Here is an 18,914-nt window from a genome sequence, read left to right on the forward strand (position 1 = left end):
AGCATAGGCAACGCAAGCCCCCAAAGGCACGGCATTTAACACAAATGTACTGGAGGAGTCGGCGCATCGTGGATCGGCTCCGGGAAGTAGAATGGCTACACCTCGCCAGAGAAGCCAACCGTATGGCGATGGAGCTGACAAACACAGCGCTCGAAAGCAGAACGAGCGTACAACAGTACACGGCTGACACTGGCACCGATTCAGGGAAATGGAGGAAGGTACTCTGCCACCTAGATGGAGACATGATACAATGGAAAACACACGAGGGCAAGCGGACGTCGTGGCCGACAGTCAGTAAGGACACCGGCACGTAACGGGGAAGCGCAAGCTTGGACCTGGAGAAGGCTAACTACCGACATAGGGGCGATGGTTAGAACGGACATATGAAGTCGTTAGCAACACTAAGTGACAACAATGTACCTCACTGAAAAACAAACAATATTTGTGGTCGAGCCATGCTCCGAAACGATTCCACGTGATGAAGATAACACCCACGACCAATTACGCGCTGAAAATAAGCGCACGAAGCAGGAGATGCACGTGTTTGAGGAAATGAACGCTGGACTTAGCAAGAAACTCAAGTTCTACGAGCAACTTTTCGCGAAGATGCAACAGAAGGATGAACTTCGATCGAAGCAGGTGGGCAACCAGACTCCAAGGACACCGCAGTCACCACTGGGACCGCCCTCATCGCGACGAACACCGCGAAAGCCACCACTACCTGCGCTATCTACAATCCACCACTCCAAGCCTACCTCACCTGAAACCCCGTCGTTGTATGGCCTTGGATCACCTCATGGCTCCTGCTTCTCACCTGACGTTGACAGTTCCCAGAGCGTTCGATTTCCCGACTTCGAGCCCGATACAAATGATCCACAGAGTCCGTACCGGTACCCGCTTAATGCCATCACAGACGTTCTTGAAAAACATCTACAAAGTCGTGAGTTTACGAAGAAGCAAGTGGTGGCCGTTCTACGATATCACCAAGACCAGTATCACCGCCGCGAGAGTGTAAGTTGTGTCGCCTGTTCAATGCTAGTGCAGCAACATTATTTGGACACTGACGTCTTGCTTTCGCTTGTTCGTATGCAGCCCAAGCTGGTTCGTGATGCAGCCCGTCTAGGTACCACCCTCGTCCTCAAGAAGAAGCTTATGCTATCAAAATCTTGTTACTCCCCAAGAAGCTACGGGCGCAAAATAAGAGAGCCACCGGTAGGTTTCTTCCATTCTATCTGTTGTTGAGCATAGAAATTCACCACTCGATACGTTCTAGATGACGCTGGATACACTGATCAAGCAGAAAGTTGCCGCTGCTTCCTCTCTAGGTGAAGATAGCAACAACGCAAGGGATCCGACCATCGATGAAGAGCAGCAGCAAATACTAAACGCGTTGCTACTCCCCGATCTGTCAAAGAATAAAGCGCCAAGCAGGCGACCACCACCCTTGATAAACCGAGATCCAACGGAGATGTGGAAATCTTCTGCACATCGAAGCCGGAATGGAATGACTTCGGAGCTATTAGCAAATGACCCCCCTGCCACAGCAAGATTTTGATCAATGCCTTTATGTAGAAGATAAACGAAAACCAGGGAAATACTAAGAATCGGAGAGCGTCTCGCTCGCTGCAAGCTTCCTATGCAAATGATAAAGATATTTGAGGAGAGAACCGTCCTCTTCGGTCAGATGCAGACCGCCACTCACAAAAGCCAAAATCCTGTCACATTCGTCGGTCTTCGAGACGGTGATGAACTGGGCTTCATTCTCCGATCTACCTTCGGCCGGCATGCATTGAAGGGAGTTAGCAATTTGCCATGAACAATATCCACGCCTAAAGTTTCTTCCTTTGCCATCTTTGAAGGCGGGACACTCGTGCCGTACATCAGAGTCATCAACTCACCAACTTCCTCTGTGGGCTTCCCAGAATTCAGCAGTTTCAGCATCTGCTGTCGACGTTCAATATCCATCGCTAGCGACTTCATCTGGGCGTCGATTCAAGTCACCAAGCCGTACATAAGCGTCAGGATTTCTTTTATCTCTTCGTTCGAGTTGCCAGCGCTGATAAATTGCATTATCAACTCACGGCGGCCAGCTGACTCATCTGTGACTGCAGCTGCAATGCTTAACGGATCGACCGTCTGCGTAATGCATTCGTTTGAGTTCGGCATGCGCTGTTCCAGCAAAATCCAGGATTGCCCCTCATTCCATTGACAAAGGGAGCTCCTTTATTCGGCACGTCTACAGTAGCTCCATATAGATTCATCATAATGAAGGGAGAGCACTCGAATCAAGAACAGCAAAGCTCCATTGCGGATGGAAGTGCCACGACGAGTTCAAATGTCAAGATGGAGCATCGGAGCTGGAATACCATCATTTGCTTGAAGTCGGGAGAATAATCTACTGATTGATTGACCTAGATTGGACAGGCCTCCTTCTCCGCCCAAACGCATGGGGAGGCGGTGGACGTGAATTTGGAGCAGGAGGTGGACGTCAAGATGGCGCCAGCGACGGAGGGCAAGATTGCGCAGGCGTTTGAGGGGAAATGGAGCTCTTTTGCGGGGTATATGGTGAAGCCACTATCGCCTCACTAAAGATTCATCGCGGCGCTAAGGTGGGCGCGCTGCAGAAGGCTATTTTCAAGGAGGAAATGTATGAACTTCGGTACAAATTTCCTGCTAGTAGTTTGACGCTTCGCTTGGCGCGGAAGGGCAAGGAGTGGCTGCGGGTTGATGAAAATACCGAGGCTCTTTTGCGTGGGTCTGTTGACGCTAGCTATAACAAGATGCTAGTCCCGATGAAGCTGTAGAGCTACTTCGGACCGGATGCTGGTCTCAACGAGGGAGTGGTCCATGTGTTAGTGGAGCTACCACCGGACCAGCACCAAGTATGCGAATTCTCAGCCCATGCTGCAGAACCGCTAGTATCATCGGTTGGTTCCGAATGGGATTTCCAGGACCCATCCAGTCTGGAGGATATGGCGGACGCAATCCCTGCACATTTCGCTGCGTGGAAAAAATCAAGGCACGATAAGCGCTCTCACCCCTTGTTTCTCTGTCTGGATGGCCCAGGAACAGGGAAGTCGCGGCTTCTGAACGAATTTCCGAGGCTTTTGAAGAAAGTTGTGGCTGGCAACGGGAACAGAGAGATGGTGGGGCTGTTGCAGAATGCGTTTACTTTCAACGTCACACTCGAAAATGGAACGGGGAGTGGTTATTTCACCAACCCGAGCTTGGCGTTCGGAACACGGATGCTGTATCCGCTGCAGAACTCGCTCAAGTGGGTAACTTTTTATCAAGAACCCGCACATTATCTGGATGCAAGTGCTGTCTTAGCAAAGTTGTGCCAGGTGAAAGGAAAATCTCCTCGCGACCTGTGCGTCATTCTGTGTGTTGACAGTCTGCAAAAGCTTGGCCATCAAGCAGGAAGCAAAGCGTCGCCATTCTACCAAGCAATCGCCACTCTTTGTGATCTTGTGAATGCGTCGGACTGCTGGGTGATTGCCATTGCTTCCGCGACGATTTACCAGCCTGTGAACGAATTTTTATCTGACTCGTCTCAATGGCATAACTACCTACATACCTGTAGTGGATGCCAGATATTTCATCTTGGTGTCACCACGCCTGCGGACAAGCTACCCCAGCATGTGATCACATCTGTGATCACAGATTACCCAGATGTGTCTGACGGTCGCCAGCCTCAGGCAATGGGTCGCCATATTCTAACCGGTCTGGCTGTCAGTGCCAGATCCGGCCTACATGAGGAACTTAGTATGTCGAAGTGCATGTTGCATCCAGGACTCTGTCCACTACATTCCGGCTCTTACTTCGTCAGCCCCATGGGGACGCCCTTGGATCAAGCTGACCGAAGTAGACCAGAGCGAAGGGCTGGTTAGCATCAGACCCGGACCTCACTTCTCAACTTTCCATCTAGCTACCAATCCATCAATACACTCGGCTTAGTTCCGTGCGGGGTGGCTCCCGCATCGTCGTGTGTTTACAGATCGGTACTTCTACCCGGGAAACACTACAATACCACCAGACTGTCTCGGCCAATGATAAAGGTGGAGGATGTTTTCCAAGGCTTTGGGGACGAAGATCTGGTACAGCTTCTCGTTGAGGAAAAGGGCGGATTTGGGCGATATCTGGAAGAGCTCTATAAAGTGCTGGTTGGAATTGGACGCAAGGGGGAATTTAATTTCGCGTTGGTGCTTGAAAAGGTGGTGAGTGCTCTGCAAAACGTGTACCCTGATAGAAAACCAGGGATCGAAAATATGCGTGAAGCATTTCTAGCCGTTGTCGCCGTGTTGTCGATACTAGCTCAACGTTTGGAAGGGTCAGTCTTGATCAAGTAGTGTCAGCGGGCCTGATCAGGCTGGATGGCGAAATTCTTCAGTGCCCATACGTGCTGTATTTGCTGCTCACAACGGATGGACGTTCCTGGGACAAGTTTCAATCTCATGTGCCAGTGGAAGCACGCGAGGATAAGGTGCCGTGGAATTGCAAGTTCCGTGTACTGAAATCGATAGCGTACGCTCCAGACTCGCCGGTGTGTTGGGAAGTTGTGCATCGGGGAGCTCTATTCGGGTCTGGTTGTAAGCGACGTGTCAGGGAGATTCCACGCACATTCGCACTAAGTCCAAAGCAGATGAGCACGAAGAGTAGGGGGTTTACGTACGACAAGGGCTCATGTGGCCTGGACTCGAGTAACCCAGTTTATTTGTATCAACCCGCAAACGGATCGCCACCGGGGGATTCGTTTTTGTGCTTGGAAGGTGACAAGAAAGGACTTTTCCATGAAGTTCACCAGTGCAAACACATTAAAGACAGCAAACCGTTATCATTCGAAGAATTCAAGAAGGAAAAGGAAAACGTTGTTGGAAGTGACGACCTTTTTGTGTTGTACTGCACCGGAAGCGTGTCGCTCGACATTCCTGACCCAGTGCTCCGCAATTGTGCTATTGTCGATGCGAGCTGCTGGAAGGAATACTACGGACCATTCGCGGCAAGGGCGTTTTTCGTGAAGAAGATCCCACCGCCTTCCCTGAACAATTGTTCCGACGTGGAGCTTACTTTGGTTGATGGAGTGGGCAAGGCGTGAGAAAATTTCGGCCAAACCTAAGGACGGTCTGTTTTCGAGCTATGAGGACGCTGCAGAGCGAACGGGTATCTCCTTGCGTACCATTAAGGATTCCGACTCTGATCCTGACTATCCGTGGTGCTCCAACAAGGACAAAACGGCTTGCATCAAGTCTTCGCACACGTTCATACATCCATACTGGTATCATTTGGGAAACTCTTGCATATACGGCTTGAATATTCTTGCCACTGTTGCAGTGCGTCCTCCAACATCGGGTGCTCCATGCTCAACGTCTCTACCAGCAAGGGCAAGTACGGATTCTGTCGACTGGTGTTCTCGTCATACGCTTGTCGAAATGATGTGAACACTTCAGAAGTGTTGGCCATGGGAGCTACGAGGTAGTGCTGGCACCACTCTACCTTCTTCTCTCCAAGATGACGCACACGCTTAGCTAGCCGCCTGAGAATGTCATCCTGAGTTCGCCACGCTGTCCGCCAGTATGCTGCCTCTCTCCGACAAGCTGCGACATCGCTCTCCATGGCGGTGTATCTAGCATGTAGCTGTTTCAGCATCACTTTTGCTTGCTTCTCGCGTTCTTTGGCACCCGCAGGCCCCCTAGCCACGCCGGAAGCTGACGATAGCGCCTTCACGACGTCAAGTGCTGTAATATGTTCGCCATCGCTTGCTGTGTCAACGTTGATTCGCGACACCGCCGCAGTCGAAGTCGACGTCGACGTCGGTACCACAACACCAAATGCACCAACCTCGAGCACTAACTCTCGCACACTTTTACTGAGCTCGTAAGCAGACGAGTGGACTGGATCGATAGTAGAAACCTTTGGTGGGGAGTGTTGCAACACTTGCACGCTCAGTTCGTCCAGCTCTGCTGCGACACACGCAAGCGCTTCCTCTAGATGCTTCACCCTCTCGACCCGCAGGTGGGCCAAACTAGACGGCGCTCGACCGTAAATCTCGCCAAGCTTCAATGTCGTATCCTCATCGCGCATGAACGACGCTGACAAATTGCTCACACGAAGCTTTGTTTCAAAACAGGCGTTTGCAGCAATTGCTGCAGCTCGTATTTGACCCTCTACGCGCTCCAGTTCGTTCACCAACTTATCCGGAACAGCCAACATCCATTTGATCGACGGACGATCGCCAGTCTCCTCTGGTTCAGCAGTCGCCTTCTGGTCGGCGCCGGCAGCCTCAGCTTCTTCTCGTCCAGCATTGATCACATCGCGCCAGTGGCTCGACGCAGACATCAAGCTTGTTTCAGCATTTTTGTGCGCGAGCATTGCATCTTGCAACAGATGAACTTGTCGCTGAAGCTGCAAATTCTGTGCTTGTAGCAGTCTCATTCGTCGATGAGAAAACTCCAACGCGGGCGCAGTGGTCATCGAGCAGACAACCTGCTTGAGCGTAGTCGAAACCATTACTCTTTAACCACGTGAACATTCTCTGAAAATGGCTAACTGCCATCGATCAGAACTGTAATGCATTCTTCTCGCTTTGCCTTCCCACGCATATGACATGCACCGAGCTTCGACTTTATTTTTCACCGTGTACCGATACAGCGTACCTGTACTTCTACAGTCGGTGCACATGCAGAAAAACCTGCAAAACCCTCCTGGGTCAAGAAAAGCACGCTGTCTTGTAGATAACCGCGACGTCTACGGGCACATTATCCTGCATTCTGTGCGGGACCGCAGAGTCGCCATCCAATCTGTACACAGCGGCCGATTTCTTCAGGTTTCGACGACTGGTAGTTGCGTGTTCGACCCGAAAGATGATGGCCAGTGGCAGTTCTTCAGCTTGGAAAGTGATGCGGATGGCAACCTACACTTTATATCCTGTCATACAGGAACTGTTCTCCAGTGTGCTGGCAACGGTGTCGTGAAGAGCCCAAACGATAATCTGTACTTCTGGGGGTCATGGAGAATCGTGGAGCCTAGAGCTAGAACCGAGCTGGCTCAGTTTGGAATGAATCCACGCCACGTTCTTGTTGGAAAAGGGAGGGTATCACATATCAAAGAGAAAGAAATAATATGCCTAAAGCCTTCTTGCTAATCCGAGCAAACAACTTACTATCAATTTGCGCTGAAAATGGTAAAATGAAATGAATTAGAAAGTGGGGCTACCTCATGCACTCATGTACTACGCATGGCAGCGTTGATAGGGGAAGGAAATTGCTGACCCACTTGACATCAGCAGCAACGGGACTTCAACTCGTAGCAGTCCCATCATGGATCTTGCTTCGCTCAAGCTGGCATTGCCGAGTTGAAATTATTAGCTGACAACGATAAGCTGACCTTCACCCATTGACTTGTTTCTTTTACCTTTATTGAGTCTCCAGCCTCACAGTATCCACTGGTATCGGGGTGGTCGTCCCGTACAAAAACGTCTGGACTTTACCAACTTGTCTTCAGTCGTCCTGTCCATTTCTTCCAATGTCAATATTTGCTCTCGACGCTCTGTCAGGGTCGCTTGAGCCTATGTCAGATTTACAAGCGGGGCCATGCAGCCGTACAACAAATTCAGGACCGGAGCAATCTCATCACTTGGTTTGACGGATTCACCGAAATGCATGATCAATCACCGACGTATCGCTGGATCCGTATCACTTGTAGCTGCTAGATGCTGCAGCTTCAGAAATAATGCTTCGCTTCGTTCGCACTTCGAATGACGAGTAGCCCACCCTCGACTCGCTAGAACCCGACAAATAAGGGTATCCCCTTGACAGTGTCAAGAACGTAACTCTCCAGGGTTTCCGGCATGGTAATGGGACGAGGAACTGTGGGGTTGCGCGCAAAGCTGGTTCCATTGCCATGGTCTTGTACCACCTTTCAATCGTCTTTGTTTCGAGGGGATCCTTCCTGAATCCATACCGCCCCATTTTCTTTGATGGAGCTCAACTGATCCGAAATCGATAGCTTTAGAACATAAGTCGGAGATTTCCACGAACGGCGATGTTAATCTACCAACAATGGGTCTTTATAGCATTCACTCCACAATTCGCTCCATAACGCACAGCTCGCATGTCTTACAAAAAGCATTTCGATACCAACGCGTTCCCATTCAAGATACCATTCATTCTAATGACTGTCGAAGGAGATCTTCTTGGAGATGCCGTTGGAATGCCGAAGTTTATCGAGTTTGATAGAGCTAGCGGGGGGATGGTTTACATTCGAAGCTCCCAGGGCCCGGAGAAATACTTGACTTCAAACAAATGCGGAACTTGTTTCTTTGGTAACCAAACACAAGCCTTGAAATTCGAGGCGAAAATTTGCTTGCATAACGAAGCGATCATTTTCGAGGAGTATCCGACAACGAAAGCGTTGGGTATCGTGACAGAAGATGGAAACAAGTATTGCAAATGCCGAGGGAGCTACGGAAGTGACAGCGAGGGCTGGTTCATCATGGACCCACTCTATTTGACTGCAGATCGACTGCCCCCTGTATTGGAGCTGCAACATTTAGTTGCTGTGAGTGATACGGATGCTGCTTCACGCCGCCTGTTGATCATGCATTTCTGTGAATCAGGAAAATCTAGCGAAGAGATTGCCAATATCCTGATGCTGTTGTATGGCTCGAAGACCCCACGGGTAAACCTAGATCTGGCTGAGGATGAAGCAACGTTGGCCAAACGTCGGCAGCAAATACTGAAGTTAGTGGAATCAGGCATGTCGGTGAAAGAAGTTGGTGAAGTGTTGACGCTTTTGTATGGCACGGCTACACAGACTGAACAGGAAGATGAGGGGTCAGCCACTTTGAAAGAAGACGAAGGCGAGGTGGAGAGTGAAGTTCAACGCGTCTCCTGTTTGAAATGCTGCGCGTTACAATTTCCACGAAAGGGTTAAGTACCTTAAGTAGTGATCATTCTCTTTATAATCTTATACTTTGAAGTGTCATAATTCGTTCGTCCCCAGTTATGTTCAAGGTAAACATGAATAGATGTCTGCTGTACAACATGTACCCTACAACACGCTGCCTAGGATAAAACGTAATGCATCAGTGTTTACACGCCACATCGCAAGTGCTCACTGTCAAAAAGTAATCGTTGTTGACTCTGGCTGTCGATTAGAACCGGGTAAAATATTCCTACGGCGGTAAAGCTGGTAAAGTTGTACGAACACATCATGAATTTGGTCGACTCACAAGTGTATGTATTGCGCGAGTGCCACATTTTTAACCTGTTTTTATTCCGTGAGTTTTTATCAGGCGAAACTAGCAAAAATATGTCCTTGCCTCAAGACATTTTGACAGTTTCTTGCCAGTTGATTAGAAACCTTCGTTGTTACCACCGCGCTTGGTGCCGTACAAAAGGGCCAAGATGGCACCAACTTCCGTAGCAGATTTGCCAGCTTCAAGAAATTTCAGAGTCTGCTGTCGACGTTTAGCACCAATCCCATTCGAAACAACGTCGTTGCCGCGTGGAGCTGTCGAGCCATACATCAAAGTTAGTATCTCGCCCACGACTTCGGTTGACTTTCCAGACCCCAGTAAGTGCATTATTACGTGGCGGCGTTCACAACCTTCATCTTCATCCGTTCCAACAAAGTTCAATGGATCAAATGTGGACGAACTTGTAACGGAATCATTGAGTTTCGTTCGCTGCAAAATAAGCCACGACTGTGTCTCCTTCGAATATTTGTTGCGGCATACGACCAGTTTTGTGCGTCCTTGGTAATCAATCTCGAGTACGTGGCGTGTTAAATATTCCTCAAAGACCAACCGACCAGTCGGTGACACCTTTGCCTCGAATTTCAACGCATCTTGATGGTCGTCAAAGAAGCACTGCTGGTGAGAATTCAAGACCAAATGCTTCCTCTTGTCCTCTGCGACTCGGATGGAAATTGTTCCGTCGTCGTCGTTCTTGGTAAGCTCAATGAATGAGGGTTTTTTGTTATCACACGTGTCCAAGGTTCCGCCAGCCCACGATGCCATAACCAGAGGGAGATCGAACGGTAGCGTGCTGAGACCAAAACCTTTCATGGTAAAATGCTGCTCTGTTTAGGCAAATTGTGAAATGGGTGATTCTTGCTTTTCGGAAGTAGAGTCAATTCACATCACTCGCTCAGATTCCAGAAGCTCGTCGAAAGGTACATGTAGCCGACTGTCAGAATTTGCTACTGATATTCCAAGCAAAATGCAAGCTTGTTTTGGTAAACGAATTTGGCGAATTTCACTAAACGGACAGAGCACTCGAAAGTAAATTAAACGACAACCAGTTTTTTGGCCGCATCTGCGCGTACAGTTCTCAACAGTACACCATATTGTTGGTCCGTCCAGCTCACATTTTTCTTCTCTGGCTCCTTGTTCGATAGAATAGGCGTCGTATCTGCCTTCAACTGGAAAATCGACTCAATTACGCTAGTTGAGCTGGAAGGGTACGCTCGTAGCATACAGCAGCGTCATGATTTCACCAATTTCCTTATCGGATTTGCCAGTTTCAGTATTTGCAGTCGCCGTTCCAGGGCAATCGACTTGCTTGCATCATTAGCCGAGACTGAAGACCCATACATCAGTTGGATAATCTCGCCAACAGCATTACTCGACCTCCCGTTCTCTAGCAGCAGCATGATCAGTTGACGTCGGCCAAGTGACTCGTTCTCATTTGCAGCAGCTTGGCCTAACAACTCAAGTGTGGTGGAGTTAGCTGGTCGTGGTCGCAGCTCGTGCAATTGCAATAGCATCTAGACTGCGACTCGAGCCAGTATGGTTCGTGGCACACCTACCACTTATTCCAGACTTCGCACTCAATTTCGAGAGCGCGGCAAGTTGCGCTCTCTGGGAAGACAGTTCGACCGCTTGGACATCTCGCAGTCTTGAACCTCAGCGTTTCTTTCGGGGGACCAAAACCACAATCGATTTTTAAAGTCAATGCCAAGTTCCCTCCCTTGTCATCGGCCCTTCAGACGACAACCAAATGATCATCTACACGGTGAAGCTTGACAAATGGAGGTCCATCTTTGGCCTTACCCAGCACAAAGCCAACTGGTGACAAGGGGGTCTCGAATGGCAGGTTGTTCGCATCAGGAAGTTGCGTAGTTATTTTGCTTGTAACAGCCCCAGTAGAGGGTTCCACACAACTTGGGATGCAAATTGCTGAATGAGAGATCCTTCATTCGACGATTGAGTGAGCAGATCAACCGACGACGGTGGCAAGGATGGCGCTGCATTCTTTAAGCGGTACACTCTCTGGGCTGAGAAAGCGCGACCGGCAAGTGAGGGGACTATTGGCCAGACTACCTTCCCAATGCCCTTAACGGCCCCAGCTGGGGGAGATCCCAACTGCAATGCAATGTACACGACCAGCAATCCAGCCTCCTTGTAAATCCTCTTCACTTGTACACCAGTTGTTCATTGGAATTTATCCATGGATACCATGCGCTTACCCGCCTTACTTCCCGATCGCGAAGCTGTCCTTGGCGGCACGCACAACCCCCATCACCTTCGCAGGGTCCTTCTCGCCGTTCGCAAACGTCTGCACTCCGGCTTCCGTTACACGCATGAACGGGTTCGTCGCCAACTCCTCCTTCACCGTTGACGGAACAGTAGGCTCGGCCGCCTTCGTCTTCTCCAGAGCCCAGGCCAACTTCTTCTGCACTGCGTCGTTATTCGGCTCCACGTGAGCGGAGAAACGCAAATTGCTCGCCGTGTACTCGTGGCCGCAGTAGATTTTGGTCTCCTCCGGCAGCTTGGCCACCACCTCATTCAGAGCGTAGTGCATCTCGGCCGGGTTGCCGCTGAAGAACCGTCCGCACCCTGCGATGAACAGCGTGTCGCCAGTGAACAGAGCGTCCTGGCAGTGGTACAGCACGTGGTCGCGCGTGTGACATGGCGTAAAGTAGGCTTTAACCTCCAAGTCCCCAAGTTTCACGGAGTCTCCGTCAGTGACCGAGCGAGTCTGCGCTTCGACAGCGTCGCCGGGTCCTCCGATTACCGGGATTTCACGGTTCTCCCGCGCCTGGACGAGGTCGACGAGGTCGCGGTTGCCTCCAGCGTGGTCCCAGTGCGAGTGTGTGGTCAGGATCATGGAGATGGTCACTTGCAGCTCCTGCGCACGCGTGTAGACCTTCTCGGCGTCCACGGGATCCACTGCCGCTGCCACATCTGTAGACAACGATGGAGTTGAGCTATGAGTAAGAGTGGAGATTCCTATGAGTGTGTGTGGGCGCACGGTTAGTGGGGTCGATGAGCAGGTACGCGTAGTTGTCGGAGAGCACGGGGACGAGTTCCACCTGCATGGTCGTCTCTGCTTCGAGCTCTTCTTTTGATAGTGGGCCGAATGACAAGCGAAGATAATTTTGAAAACTACAATACTGGTCACTGAGCTCTTGGTTAGCTAACATGATTGCAACTCCTTTCGGCAGTGTGCCTGAACTCCACTGATACCAAAAAGCTGCGCCTGATTAGAGACGAACAACAACAAGGACAACCCCGAATATCATGGCAAAAGCTAATACAAGACGCATCGTGCTGGGCAAGCGATTCCTTCTTATCCGTGCTTAGGAAAAATGGACCGACCCGTGTCAGTACCAGCAGCAGCTACAGTTCGTCGAGCAAACTCTGCAAGCCAAGGCGACTTGAGGCCGCCTCGTCCCACCCAAAAGTTGCTGCTGACGCCATCACGGACGAGTTCCTCCACGCATCGTCTACGAGCGCGGCTTCTCCTTCTTCTCCTTGTACAGAGCGAGCAGCGACACGCCCGAGACCTTGACGACCTTGAAACGGACACCGGGGATATCACCGACGGCGTGGCCGCGGCGACCGAAGCCAGAGATGAGCACCTCGTCGTTCTCGTCCACGTAGTTCAAGCATCCATCGCGCGGCACGAAGGCGGCGATCTTCTTGGAGTTCTTGATGAGCTGCACACGGCACGACTTGCGAATGGCCGAGTTAGGCTGCTTGGCCTCAATGCCGCTGCGCACGTCAACAACAGCAATACACAGTCAGATCGCTATTCCCCTCATAAGAAAACCAATAAATAACTTACATCTTCTCAAGGACAATGCCCTTGGCCATGGACGAACCACCGAGCGGGTTGGCCTTCATGGCCGTCACCGAGTGGCTCTTGTTGTAGGACTTCTGCGCCCAGCGCTGCGTGCGGCGGTGCACGCGCAGCTTACGCGCGCAGCGAATACCAGAAGGTTTGTCTGCAATAAAGAGCAACCAGTCACAAAAGTCAGCTTTGCATTCTCCTGCCTCGTTGGCTGCTGGTCTCCCGACAGTCGCTGCAGTCTCCTCCTCCTAGTCGTCGCTTCCTGTCGCTGCAAAGTTCATGTCGAGCCTGTGTGTCGTCTGATTTCTGTAGGAGGAGACGCTGCGGGGATGGGAGACCGAAGCGGAAGGCAACGTACGCTTGGCCATTTTTCAGTCGGAGGAATAACCGGAATCTTCACTGAGGACTGCGCGGCTTTCAAGCGCAAGGCCAAAGGGAATGACTGGAGGACGCCGAGTGGAAAGTACCGTGTGCGACGCGGACACAATAATAATTTGTGACAGGGGGTAGGTCATGAAGCGTACTTAGTCGAAAGGATTGATTATGGTTGGCCGAAATTAGGACGAAGCTTTCTATACAAAATCGACAGCCACTTCAACGTGGTTGCTGCGCTAGCTGTATTTGCAGTTTGTTGCTTGTGCCTACAGCTCGTCGCGCGCGGCCTTTTTCTTCTTGGTTTTCTTCTTCTTGGACTTGTGCTTCTTCTTTCCTTTCTTCGACTGTTTCTGCTCGGACTTCAGCTCCTTCTCGAGCTCGGCGCGTTGCTGCTTCTCGTCCGAGAGGATTTCGCTCAGCATGTCGTTGAGGTCCTCGTCATCTTCGTCGGTACCGTCCGCTCCTACTGCCACTTCTTGTATCTCGTCAAACGAACACTCCTCACCGAGACTGGGCACGTCTCCAATCGGTGCTGTTCCGATGCTACCAGACAGCACACTCTTCAGAAATGCCGACGCATTCTCCTCGTCGAACAGTCCCACGTTCGTGGCGTAGCGCTGCTTCGCAGGAGAGTATACAGCCAGCGTCGGCATCTGGAAGAGACCCACGCCGAACGCCTCTGCAAAGTCCTTCTGGCACTTGCCGTTCACCCACATGAAGTGGAACGGTTCCCTATTTTGCTTGCTCTGAGCGGCCACACGCGCAAAAGTGGTCCACCATTTTGCAAGGCGAGACTCGGGGTCGCTGAGCGTGTCCAAGTGGTCCTCGAAGAACCCAATTGCACATATCTTGTTGCCGCCACAGACGTCATCCATGTTCTTCTTGGTAAGGTACGGCACGAGCGATTGAGCAGAAGCCTCATCCAGCGATGAGAAGTCGACTTCTTCATTTTCAGACTTGACGTCTTGCGGGTGAGGGTACTGCGCGAGCACTTGCAGAATAAACTGCATCACATTCGGATACGTGTACGACCCCATCGTTTTCTTCTGGTACGCGACGACACCGAACGGTGCGGAGCTTGGGTCTTCTAGGTTCTGTTGGGTCGGCACTAGACACACCAGAGATGTGCTGGCAGATTCCTTCACCATGAACTGCTTCTTGATATCTGGGTCAGCATCGTGAATAACTGCCAGCATGACCTTTTGCGTAGGGACCGAGAGCACGAGGGCCTTCATCATCGGCGGGGTGTGTTTCTTCGATGAAAACATGAGAATGGGAAGCGCGCGGCTTCTCCGAGCTGTGGAAATGAAGGCATTCAGGTCGGCTTTCGACTCAATCTCGACAGTCAGATCGGGGATAGTTGTAATGGCCGGCTCCTTCGCTTCATCAATCGTTGCAAACGTTTGTGAGAGAACCTCGCCGCGCGTCAGCTCCTTCTCGTCCGTAAGTGCGAGCGGGAAGACTCGGACGCCAGTGCCGCCATAACGTTCACACAACTCCGCTTCCTTCTCACAACTGACTGCACCCAACGCCACGACGCCAGCCTTCCGATGTGCGTCCGTCAGCGTTTTCTTCCACTCTTGCTCCGTCAAAGCCTGTTCACGCTCCGCGTCCATAAACTCAACGATCCAGACCACATCCGACCGCAGCACCAAGTCGTCGAACTCTTGTCCGGAAAAGAATCGGATAAACGACGAATTCTTCTTGTCCGCCTTAACACCTTCCGTTGCAAAAGGTTCCACGAACCCCTTGAGTTCCTGGTACGTCTTGGTGTTCTCCGCCTTCAGCACGACGTACTCCGTCAAGGACCGCAGCGCCATCATGGCCGGCAGCTCCTCCACCTTCAACGCGTCCATAATCTGCTGCGCTCCTGGTTCCTCCTTATTCAAAAACACAAAACTAACTCCTTTGCCACTAAACTCCGCTGCAATCGCCCGATACAGCGGAGACGCATGTTTCTGCTTGGAGATGAGCAGCGCCACCGTCTTGTCCTCAGTCGTTTCCTTCACAAACTTGGCAAAACCTTCGAAAGACGCTTCTTCTCCTGTTATTTCTTTCACGAACTGCGTTGGGATCGCCTGTTTCAACATGCGCTTGAGCTTCCGCGGGTCCTCGAACATCGCCCCGTCAAATGTCGCTGCATCTCGATACATTTTGCCAGTGTACGGGTTCTCCTGGGGCAAGTCCTTGTACACCACGAGTGCCGGCAACTTGGTCAGCTGCCACTTGTTGCCGATGGACCCTTTGCGGTGCGGCGAGATGTCCACGACGCCGAAGGTCACGAGGCCTTCCAGCTGCTTCTCTATGTCCGGGAGCGCCGGATACGCCGCAATCGCGAGATCTTGGAGGTCCATGTCCTGTGCCTTCTCTTCTGTGCCCAGCACCAGCAGCGCGTGGACCTTGGAGGACCGCTCGACGGCTGCGAGGTCGTCGGTGGACGTGATGGACTCCAGCGCGCACACGCTGCTGAGGCATAGCGCGGTGATTAGCGTGCGGAGCAACATGGGGAAGTGAGTGCACCCTGGTTTGTTGCAGTTGCCGATACTGAAGTAAAGTGAGCGAGCGGATTCCGCACTCCCGGGGCGCCACGCAAGTTGCCTTGGTTGTCAACCACGTGGCGACGAAAGATTGATGCGGATCGGGGCGACCTTCAACTGAATGCCGGATGATAGGTTGATATTCTATTGAGTAGGCTCTTCTAGCTGCCGTGCACTTCAACGTGTTAACTTCTCGAGAGATACCGACTTGGCGTTGGCAAACGTCAAACAGATAAGACAAGATCTGCTCGGGAGTCGTCCAGACAGCAGAAGGCCTGGAACGGGTAGCTAGCGGGCTTGACGATCCTCCACGCTTCCCACTCCCACACATTCGTCGTCGCAATGAAGGCGTTGATACACAGAGTAAAGCAAGAACAAGGCGTCGGACTGAGCTCTTGTTCGCCAAGAAGGATGAAGTCAACAGGAAGCTGTTGCGCACCAATTTTTGTCGTGATGGATGTGGCGCAGCATCATACACGTCGCGGTTGTTGTCCAGGGTCTGCGAGCCATCCTGGTTCCGACAGGGTGTTTTGCAACTTCTTGCGCTTGTGGTTTGGCACTGGCCCATGCCAGACAGGTCCGTGGATAAGTGCTGGGGCTAGAGCGCGAAACTGGAAATGGCGAGTGTTTTCGATTCTGAAACTTGCTGTAGCTTTGGCGCGCTGCGTTGGCTTTGCCGAGAGCTTTGCAATGACCGCCTGACTGCCATTCCATATGAGAAGCTCGGTGGAACGAAGACGTTATATGAACGAACACGCACCGTCGTACCCACGTGATGCTAGGCAGAGCTCCACGGTGTGCCCGAGCCTGAATTTTCGTGCATCTGAAGCACATCTCTGGCAACCTGTCAGCGCAGAACACACTGATCACCTCCCTACTGCGACAGTAGTTTATGCACTACATAGCACCACCAACATGCATACAAGAAACCCCACAACTACAGACATAATACCCGCCATGTATTACAATCTTACCGCGGCGCAGGCATCAAGCAGCACAAGTTTACGCCACTCCACTCCCGCTACGCTCCCTCCTGACTCGGCAAAATTCTCTGGCGCTCTCGTCCTCTATCAACTGCATCCTGTCATCCTTCACCGGACTCAACACGACGCTCTACTTAGGCCTCGACGAAGCTCCAGTCCTTCTTCAGGACACCATTAATGCGCTTCACCTTGGGGTCCGTCTTGCCTACTCACGCATACAAAATTTCAGTCAAATACAGCGCTCCGAATAGTAACTAATAAGGAGACGCACCGCGGAACGTGAATCTGCCGAACACTTTGCCGTGCCGGAGGTCGGGCGACGGGCGGATGCGCACCACCTCCCAGTACGAGGGCTCCGCATATTTGGCCCAGATGCCGCGTGTAACGCGCGATCCCACGCCGAACTCGCGCGTGGGCGTCAGCACCTGGAAGGCGTTCTTGAAGCTCTTGACCACCGCCGCCATACTCGTCCGATAGTGAATTGAGAGGCGAGCAGCCACGCACTTCTTTTCAGCCAATGAAAAGATTTATTGTTGATTTTACCGCGATGGGATTGGATGGAAATGAGACAGCAAACGCCCATAGTGACGGCATCTACATGTTGGCAGTGAGCTTGAACTTGCGGAAGAACTTGCCCATGGGCGCCAGCATCTCGTCATGGTAAGGGACGTCCTGCATTGGCATAGTTAGTAATGAAAAAATATTGTAGCAGTATGAGAAGAAAAAGTTATGATACCTTCATGCGCTTGAGCCAGGCCGCGACCTTGGGGAAGTCCTTCTCCACGTTGGAGAGCAGCCCCATGACCTCGAGCTGCACCACTTCGTTATAGCACGATAGGTCCACCATGGTGGGCTTGGCGTTGCTCACGAGGTACAAGTTTCCGTGCCGCAGCCAGAACTCCAGGATACGGAACATGTCCGCGATGATCTTGTGCTTCTTCTTGAGCATGGCCTCCATGCCAGGCGTGCCCCGGCCAATGTTCACCATCAGCTGGTTGAAGAAGATCTCCGAGCTGCGACGCGTGTTGAGGTGATGCCAGTTCGTGTACTCGTGGATCTGAACCAAGCACAACAGCATCCTAATTAGTACACAAGTAAAATGAAGATATCCACACTTGCAGCTCCTTACGCGAGCTCGGATCTTGTGGTCCTTGGGGCACCAGTCCTCCCACCCGTGCTTGTCCGCAAGGTAGAGCATGATAGCATGACTGGCAAACACAAAGTCAAGTGAGCATGATAAAGTGCCAAAGGGGCACACTCCGTCTTCCCACCTCTCGGTAAGCACGAACTCCTCGTCCCTAAGTACTGGGATCTTGCCAATGGGACTCAGTTGCAGGAATGTCTCCGTGCGGCTCTCGCCCTTACCCGAATCCGTGTACTTGTACTCGATCGGATGGTTGTTCACCTTGCAGAGCCAATAGACTGCACAAATGTCAATGGCATTGAACCCCCATCTAGCAAGGAATTGTCAACGTACCGGCACGCGAGGGCTGGCTGATGGGGCTGGCAAACAATTCCTCCATCATAGCTCGCGTTGTGTGCGAGTCCGGGAGTGAAGAGCTCCTCTGTTGATGCATCAGTTTGAAGATGTTCGGTAATGATTGTGGCTTATGTATGTTGAACACTTTCGATTATGTACATCACGTCACAAAGCACTTCAACATGGAAATGTAGCCATGTGCATTGATCACTACTAGTACCTCCTTGCATTCATTTCGCACTTCTCGACAATATGCACAACATACAATGTATCCGCACTTGGACGCTTGCCTACCTATTCGTCACTATGGCGCACGTGATAGAATTCACACGCTTTGCCAGGTGACGGACGTCGAGTCGCCCTTTTCGTTCGTGGTGGTGTACTTGTTTATCTCGCTCGGCTTGTTGCTCTTGTCTCGCCTCCATCATGCAGCTAGCAATAGAAAGAAACTTGTCAGATTCGC

At 51.5% G+C, this 18,914-nt stretch overlaps 9 protein-coding genes across 9 annotated transcripts; 3 read left to right on the plus strand and 6 right to left on the minus strand.

Moving 5' to 3' along the window:
• Positions 1-534: 534 nt before the first annotated feature.
• On the plus strand, positions 535-1,555 carry KRP23_11130 (uncharacterized protein; the record flags this gene model as incomplete). The annotated part of the gene is made up of 3 exons (XM_067881653.1): positions 535-1,011; positions 1,093-1,212; positions 1,274-1,555. 3 exons carry the CDS (start codon positions 535-537, stop codon positions 1,553-1,555), a joined length of 879 nt encoding a protein of 292 aa, XP_067740942.1.
• Positions 1,556-2,540: 985 nt separating this feature from the next.
• KRP23_11131 (uncharacterized protein) lies at positions 2,541-2,804 on the plus strand (the record flags this gene model as incomplete). The annotated part of the gene is made up of 1 exon (XM_067895789.1): positions 2,541-2,804. One exon carries the CDS (start codon positions 2,541-2,543, stop codon positions 2,802-2,804), a length of 264 nt encoding a protein of 87 aa, XP_067740943.1.
• Positions 2,805-4,642: 1,838 nt separating this feature from the next.
• KRP23_11132 (Crinkler effector protein 108) lies at positions 4,643-5,095 on the plus strand (the record flags this gene model as incomplete). The annotated part of the gene is made up of 1 exon (XM_067881654.1): positions 4,643-5,095. The coding sequence occupies one exon, from the start codon at positions 4,643-4,645 to the stop codon at positions 5,093-5,095; it is 453 nt and encodes a 150-aa protein (XP_067740944.1).
• Positions 5,096-5,259: 164 nt separating this feature from the next.
• KRP23_11133 (uncharacterized protein) lies at positions 5,260-6,336 on the minus strand (the record flags this gene model as incomplete). Its single annotated transcript, XM_067881655.1, has 1 exon — positions 5,260-6,336. One exon carries the CDS (start codon positions 6,334-6,336, stop codon positions 5,260-5,262), a length of 1,077 nt encoding a protein of 358 aa, XP_067740945.1.
• A 5,138-nt stretch (positions 6,337-11,474) lies between these two features.
• KRP23_11134 (Hydroxyacylglutathione hydrolase, mitochondrial) lies at positions 11,475-12,321 on the minus strand (the record flags this gene model as incomplete). Its single annotated transcript, XM_067881656.1, has 2 exons — positions 11,475-12,187; positions 12,255-12,321. 2 exons carry the CDS (start codon positions 12,319-12,321, stop codon positions 11,475-11,477), a joined length of 780 nt encoding a protein of 259 aa, XP_067740946.1.
• Positions 12,322-12,729: 408 nt separating this feature from the next.
• Positions 12,730-13,444, minus strand: KRP23_11135 (40S ribosomal protein S23; the record flags this gene model as incomplete). Its single annotated transcript, XM_067881657.1, has 3 exons — positions 12,730-12,997; positions 13,071-13,230; positions 13,435-13,444. The coding sequence occupies 3 exons, from the start codon at positions 13,442-13,444 to the stop codon at positions 12,730-12,732; spliced, it is 438 nt and encodes a 145-aa protein (XP_067740947.1).
• Positions 13,445-13,717: 273 nt separating this feature from the next.
• Positions 13,718-15,955, minus strand: KRP23_11136 (Protein disulfide-isomerase 2-3; the record flags this gene model as incomplete). Its single annotated transcript, XM_067881658.1, has 1 exon — positions 13,718-15,955. One exon carries the CDS (start codon positions 15,953-15,955, stop codon positions 13,718-13,720), a length of 2,238 nt encoding a protein of 745 aa, XP_067740948.1.
• Positions 15,956-17,105: 1,150 nt separating this feature from the next.
• KRP23_11137 (28S ribosomal protein S34, mitochondrial) lies at positions 17,106-17,435 on the minus strand (the record flags this gene model as incomplete). Its single annotated transcript, XM_067881659.1, has 2 exons — positions 17,106-17,176; positions 17,243-17,435. 2 exons carry the CDS (start codon positions 17,433-17,435, stop codon positions 17,106-17,108), a joined length of 264 nt encoding a protein of 87 aa, XP_067740949.1.
• A 130-nt stretch (positions 17,436-17,565) lies between these two features.
• KRP23_11138 (Glutathione S-transferase theta-2) lies at positions 17,566-18,497 on the minus strand (the record flags this gene model as incomplete). Its single annotated transcript, XM_067881660.1, has 5 exons — positions 17,566-17,643; positions 17,708-18,028; positions 18,101-18,179; positions 18,243-18,393; positions 18,449-18,497. 5 exons carry the CDS (start codon positions 18,495-18,497, stop codon positions 17,566-17,568), a joined length of 678 nt encoding a protein of 225 aa, XP_067740950.1.
• Between the last annotated feature and the right edge of the window lie 417 nt (positions 18,498-18,914).

This window comes from Phytophthora ramorum (genome assembly GCF_020800215.1).
Source record: "Phytophthora ramorum isolate Pr-102 chromosome Unknown Phyram_PR-102_s0011, whole genome shotgun sequence".
Classification (NCBI taxonomy): Eukaryota; Oomycota; class Peronosporomycetes; order Peronosporales; family Peronosporaceae; genus Phytophthora; species Phytophthora ramorum.